Raw genomic sequence first — 6,995 nt, 5'->3', positions numbered from 1 at the left:
GCAATCTTTACATACTTTCCTTAAGGGAGTTTCCCAGCAATAGAAATGTACAGTCAAGTGGACATGCTTTTTAAAAACGCTAACATTTGTGTTCTCACTTTGGTCATAGGGTAGGAAACTTTGATTAGTAGATAAAAATGTGTGTTTCCACTTCCCTTTTTCTAATTCACTAATGCATCCTGCACTTTGAAAAGTAATTTCTCAGATGTGCTCCTTGGAGCTGGGGTGGCAGTGAACCGCTGCGAGAGCAAAACCCAACCTGTTATCCTAGAGAAAACCTTTCGTGTGGTCTCCGCCCTGGACAGGCCCGCTCTCCATGCTGCTGTGGGTGTCACTGCTGGCCCTGGGTGAGTAGAGGGACTGAACGCAGGCCCCGGGAGAGGGGTGGTGAAGACTCCCGGCTCTCCACGGTGGACCCGGCCCTTTCTTGGGCACTGCTCAGACACCCTCATCCTGCCTGGCTGAAGGAGGGGTCAGAGCTGGATTAAACCTTCAGCCTGACAGAGATGGGAACCCCAGTGAGCACAGCAGTTAGGGTTTATTCATTTCTTTCTACAACAAATAATACTTCATGAAATCCAGAAAATGTACTGTGTGTGCTGGTTTGTACTGTTGTTTCGTGGAAGACTGCGCTTTTCTCCCTGCAAAGGAGATGTGTTTATTCCATGGGTGACAAGCCATGACAGCTTCCAACATGCGAGATGCGTCCTGCACAGCAGTGACTGGTGATGAAGGACATGGGGGGAGAGGCGGGACCCAAGGGGAGAAAAGCCGAAGGCACACGGAATTCTCTCCCCTTCCCCAGGTTCACTGAAGTATAATTAACAACAAAAATGTATGCATTTAAGGTGTACAAGATGATGTCGTCATGTACGTATATTGTGAAATAATTGCCACAATCAAGCTAAGTAACATTTCTCTCCCTTCGCACAATTACCGTGTGTGTGTGTGTGTGTGTGTGTGTGTGTGTGTGGATTTCAAGTGTCCATTATTATTTAACTATGGCCACCACGCTGTGCGTTAGCTCCCCAGGACTTACTCGTTTTATCACTGGAAGTTTCTTTTCTTTTACCAACTTCTCCCAGTTCCCTCACCCCCCACCCCTGGCGAACACCATTCATCTCTGCTCCTGTGAGTCCAGCGTTTTAGATTTCCCGGATAAGCGAGACCAGCAGTATTTGTTTTTCTGTGTCAGGCCCTTTTCCCTAAGTGTAGTGTCCTCCAGATTTATCCTGTTGTCCCAATGTCAGGATGTCCTTTCTCATGCCTGAGTAACGCTCCTGCATCGTGACACCACATCTCCATTATCCATTCATCGGTTGACAGGCACTTGGGATGTCCCCCTCCTGGCTATTGTGAATAGCGCTGCGACACACATGGGGTCTCCTCAGGATGCTGATTTCATTTCATTGGGATCTGTACCCAGAAAGGGAATTGCTGACTCATATGGTAGTTTTATTGTTAATTGTTTGAGGAACCTCCATCCTGTTTTCCACCATTGCTGTGTCATTTACATCCCCACCAGCAGTGCTCAGAGTTCCCTTTCTCCACATCCTCACCCACTCTTGCTATCTTTTGTCTTTTTGATAACAGCCATTCTGACAGGTATGAGGTGGCATCTCACTGTGGTTTGCATTTGCATTTCCCTGGTGTTTAGCGACTGTTGAGCACCTTTTCATGTACCTGTTGGCCATCTGTGTGTTTTCTATTGAGGATATCTATTTCTGTCCTTACCTGTTGTTTTAATCAGGTTGGTTGTTTTCTTGCTGTTGACTTGTTAGAGTTCCTTATAGATTTTAGATACTAACGCCTTCTCGTATATGTGGTTTGCAAATATTTTCTCCCATTTCGTAGGTTCCTTCTTCAAACTGCTGACTGTTTCCTTTGCTGTGCAGAAGCTTTTTGTTCAGATTCAGTACCATTCGTTTATGTTTGTTTTTGTTGCCTGTGCTTTGGGGATCGTATCCAAAAACATGTGTCCTAGACCAATGCCAACAAGCTTCCCTGTGTTTTCTTCTAGTAGTTTTACAGTTGCAGGTTTTACATTTAAGTTATCAATCCCTTTTGAGTTGATTTTTGTACGTGGTGTCATATAAGGGTCCAATTTTATTTTTCTTCATGTGAATATTCAGCTTCCCCAAGACCATTTACGAAGGAGACTATCCTTTCCCCATTGTGTGTTCTTGGCACCCTTGTTGAATGAAGGTAGGTCGACTGTAAATGTATGGATTTATCTCTAGGTTGCCCATTCTATCCCCTCGGTCCCTGCCTCTGTTTTTAGGCCGGTACCATCCTCCTGATGACTTGGGCTTTGAACTCAGGCAGTATGATGTCTCCAGTTTTGTTCTTGCTTAAGAATGCTTTTCAGGGTCTTTTGCGGCTCTATTTGAATTTTAGGATTGCTTCTTCCTGTTTCTGTGAAAAACGCCATTGGCATTAATAAAGTTTACATTGGTTCTGTAGACCATTTTGTGTAATATGAACACTTTAACAATATTAATTCTTCCAAACCATGAACTCGGAATAGCTTTCTATTTATTTGTGTCTTCAACTCCTTTCAACAATGCTTCAGATTTTTCAGTTTAGAGACCGTTCGATTCCTACAGTAAATGTATTTCTAAGTATTTTATTCTTTTTGATGCTGTTGTACGTGGGATTGTTTTCTTAATTTCTTTTCCAAATAGTTCATGGTTAGTGTACAGAAATGCAACTAATTTTTGTACATTGATTTTTGTATCCTGCAACTCTACTGAATTCACTTAGTAGTTCTAACAGTTTTTTTGGTGGAATCTTTAGGATTTTCTTTTATACAAGATCACATAATCTGCAAACAGAAATAATTTTACTTCTTCCATTCTGCTTTGGATGTCTTTTCTTTCCTTCCTTCCTTCCTTCCTTCCTTCCTTCCTTCCTTTCTTTTTCTTTCTTTATTACTCTGGCTAGGACTCACAGTTGAGTAGAAGTTGCTAGAGTGAAACTCCTTGCCTTTTTCCTGATCTTAGAGGAAAAGCTTTCAGCTTTTTTTTCTCATCATTGAGTATGATGTTAGCTAGGGGCTTATCATATACAGCTTTACTTTGTTGAGATAATTTCCTTCTGTATCTAGTTTGACCAGAACATTTATTGTGAAAGTGTTGAATTTTGTCAAATGCTTTAATGCATCTATTGAGATGATTACAAGATTTTCACCTTGCGTTCTGTTGATGCAGTTTATCGCATTTAATGACTTGCTTACGTTAGGTCATCCTTTTATCCCAGGGATAAGTCCCACTTGAACAGGGTGTATGATCTTTTTAATATACTGTTGAATTTAGTTGGCTCGTACTTTGTTGAGGATTTTTGCATCTATGCTCACCAGGGATATTGGCCTGTAATTCTGTTTTCTTATACAGTACTTGCTTGGTTTTGGTACCAGGGTAATGCTGACCGTGCAAAGTGAGTTAGAAGTGTGCCCTCATCTTCATTTTTTGGAAGACGTTGAGAAGGGTTGGAGTTAATTGTTCTTTAAACGTTGGTAGGATTTACCAATGAAGTCATCTGGTCCTCAGCTTTTCTTTGTTAGAGGGTTTTTGATTAACGATTCAACCTCCTTACTAGTTATTGGTCTGTTCAGATTTTCTATTCATTATTCAGTCTTGGTAGGTTGTATATTTCTAGAACTTATCAATTTCTTCTAAGTTTTCCAATTTGTTGGTGTATAATGTTCATAGTAGTCTCTTCGATCGTTTATAGTTCTGTGGTATCAGCTGTAATGTCTCCTCTTTCGTTTCTCATTTTAGATGAGTCGTCTCTGTTTCTTAGTTTAGCTAAAGGTTTGCAATTTTGTTTGTCTTTCAAAAAAACAGATCTTAGTTTTGTTGATCTTTTTTATTGTTTTTTTATTCTCTATTTATATTTTTCTGCTATCGTCTTTATTGTTTCTCTCTGCTAACTTTGCGTTTCTTTTTTTAATCCCTTGAGATGTAAAGTTAGGCTGTTTATTTGAGAGCTTTCTTTCTTTCTTTCTTTTTTTAAACATGGGCATTTATCATTATTAGTTTCCTTCTCAGAACTGTTCTTACTCTATCCTGTAAGTTTTAGTATGTTGTGTTTCCATTTTCATTTCTCTCAAGATATTTTCTGATTTCCCTTTTGAGTTCTTCTTTGACCCATTGGTTGCTCAGGGGTATGTTATGTAATTTCCATTTATTTGTGAATTTTCCAGTTTTCACCCAGTTATGGATTTCTAGTTTCATACGATTATAGTTGGAAAATATATTTGATATTATGTCTATCTTTTTAAATTTATTAAGACTTGTTTTGTGACCTAACATATAATCCATCCTGGAGAATGTTTCGTGTTCAGTTGAGAAGAATGTGTGTTCGGCTATGATAGGGTAGTGTTGCTGCATGTTTGTTAGGTGGACACATTAGACGTATAGACTGTTTGGTCTGTAGTGTTGTTCACATATGCTGTTTCCTTGATGATTTTCTGTCTGGGAAATATATCCATTGATGTCAATAGGTTATTAATGTCCCCTACTATTACTGTACGATTGTCGATCTCTCCTTTTATGTCATCAACATTTGCTTTATATATTTAGGTGCTCCTACGTTGGGTGTGTAAATGTTTACAGAGTTATATCTTCTTGTTGCATTGATCCCTTTATCATTATGTAATGTCCTTCTTTGTGTATTGTGACAGCCTTTGTTTTAAAGTCTGTTTTGTGTGATGTAAGTTTTGCTACTCCAGCTTTTTTATTGTTTCCATTTGCATGAAGTAATTTCTTCCATCCGTTAGCTTTCAGTCTTGGAGTGTGTTTTTTGACCTGAAGTGAGTCTCTTGTAGGCAACATATGTAAGGGTTTTATTTTATTCTCTGTTAAGCCACCCTATATCTTTTGACTGGAGCATTTAATCCATTTACATTGAAAGCAATTGTTGATAGATATGTAGTTAGTGACTTTTTCTTATTCATAGTTTTAATCTTTTTTTTCTTTTTTTCTCCTTCTTCTTGAAGAAGTCTCTTTGACATTTCTTGTAATACTGGTTTGGTGATTATGAATTCCTTCACCTTTTTCTTGTCTGGGAAGATCTTTATCTGTCCTTTGATTCTAAATGTTAGCCTCACTGGATAGAGTAATTTTGATTGTATGTCCTTGCTTTTCATCACTTTGAACATTTCATGCCCTTCTCTCTGGCCCACAAAGTTTCTGTTGAGAAATCAGCTGACAGTCTTATGGGAGCTCTCTTATAAGGGAACTAACTGCTTTTCTCTTGCTGCTTTTAAGATTCTCTCTTTGCCTTTAACCTTTGGCAATTTAATTATGATGCCTTACTGTGGACTTCTTTGGGTTCATCTTGTTTGGGCTCTCTGCACTTCCTGGGCTTGTATGTGTATTTTCTTTACCAGGTGAGGGAAGTTTTCTGTCATTATTTCTTCAACGAGGTTTTCAATCCTTTGCTCGCACTCTCCTCCTTCTAGTTCCCCTGTGATGCAAATGTTGGTACTCTTGCTATTGTCCCAGAGACCCCTTTAAACTATCCTCAAATTTTTTAAATTCTTTTTTCTTTTTGCTGTTCTGATTGTGTTTTCTGCTACTTTTCTTCCAAATCACTGATTCGATTGTCTGCTTTCATCTAATCTACTGTTGATTCCTTCCAGTGCATTCTTCATTTCTGACTGGTTCTTTTTTATGGTTTCTATTTCTTTGTGTGAGTTCTCACTGAGTTTGTCTATTCTTATCCTTAGTTCATTGAGCATCTTTACCAGCAGTGTTTTGAACTCTGTATCTGGTAGATCGCTTGTCTTTGTTTGTCCTTTTTCTGGAGTTTTGTCTTATTCTTTCATTTGGGACATGTTTTTTTATCTCCTCCCTGTATTTGGCTGCCTCCCTGTATTTGTTTCTATATATTAGGTGATCTGTTATGTCTCCCAGTCTTGGCAGGTGGCCTTAGGTGGTAAGTGTCCTGTGGGGCCCAGTGGGGTAATCTCCCTGATCGCCTGAGCCAAATACTCCAAGTGTGTCCTTTTTGTGGGTTCTGTGTGTCCTCCTGTCATAGTTGAGCCTCAATTGCTGTTGGCACATCAGTGGGAAGGATTGACCCTCCGGCTGACTGGCTGTGACTACAGTGGAGGAGCTGTTATGCAGGGGGTGACCCTCCAGAGCGGGATTCTCTTTGGTGGGGCTCTGGTGCCTGCCCAGTCCACCCTTTGGGTATGTTATTTGTGGAGCAAATTGGGTAGTGCTCTGGTGTGGTCTGAAGCTGGCCACAGGGTGTGTTGGTTCTGGGGCCTCTTGGGAGGGGCTCTGGTGCAGGCCCAGGTCAGCCACTGCCTATGTCTGGCCCGTGGTTACCTGGTAGGCGCTACAAAGTGATCTGTGGTTGGTAGCTTCCTGTGCTGGGCTTGGAGGCTTCTGGGAAAGGCTATGCTGAGACCCGAAGCAGGCTGTCCTGGTGCTGGGCTTGGGGTCGCTTAGCAAGAGGGCCAGATGCTGCTTGTTTGGGGTTTGTGGACATTTGAGAGATTTTAGGAAAGTCTACAGTGCAGGCTGAGGCTTTCCACTTGTGAGGAACAGCTACTGAAAGAGGTTCGGACTGGTGTGTGAGTTGGGTAGGGCAGTGTCTCAGAATCACCAGGGTGTTTGAGTAGTGTTAGCTGGTTAATGGAGACTCAGCCCTGGTGCCCACTTGTGCCTGCAGGCTGGGTGGGGGTGGGCTCAACAAAGTGACAATGGCACCTGCACTTTATCCAGGAAAGAGCTGCCCCTACAGCCCTCACTCTGAGGTCAGGCAATTCAGCTCCTCCCCATATGTCCCTGGTGCTTTTTGAGCTGCTGTCCCTTCTCTGGAGCTCTGGGCGAGTGTTTGTGGGCAAGTGAGTCTGTACTCGGGCCCTTTAGGAGGATGCCCGGGTCTACAGCAGCCCTGTCTCACCCGGACTGAGTCCCTGCTGGTTCTCACAGCCTGATGTTGAGGGGACTCCTCTTCCTGGCGCTGGCGCTCTGGGTGGG

General features: G+C 41.6%; 1 protein-coding gene across 6 annotated transcripts in view; it reads left to right on the top strand.

Annotated features, from left to right (window-relative positions):
* The window catches only part of FCRL5 (Fc receptor like 5), a 42,890-nt gene that overhangs the window by 5,229 nt on the left and 30,666 nt on the right, over positions 1-6,995 (top strand). For 2 of the 6 annotated variants that reach the window (XM_088799702.1, XM_088799701.1), the window contains exon 1: positions 124-347. In XM_088799702.1, the coding sequence (XP_088655828.1) occupies positions 317-347 (31 nt within the window). In that variant the 5' untranslated portion in view covers positions 124-316. The other 4 variants (XM_074318521.2, XM_074318520.2, XM_088799703.1 and 1 more) reach the window with 4 other exon arrangements.

The sequence above is a fragment of the Rhinolophus sinicus genome, chromosome 7 (genome assembly GCF_057876585.1).
Source record: "Rhinolophus sinicus isolate RSI-liver-muscle chromosome 7, RSI-T2T, whole genome shotgun sequence".
NCBI classification, from domain to species: domain Eukaryota; kingdom Metazoa; phylum Chordata; class Mammalia; order Chiroptera; family Rhinolophidae; genus Rhinolophus; species Rhinolophus sinicus.
Note: the sequence above shows the minus strand (reverse complement) of the source record. Positions and strands in the feature narration are given on the sequence as shown.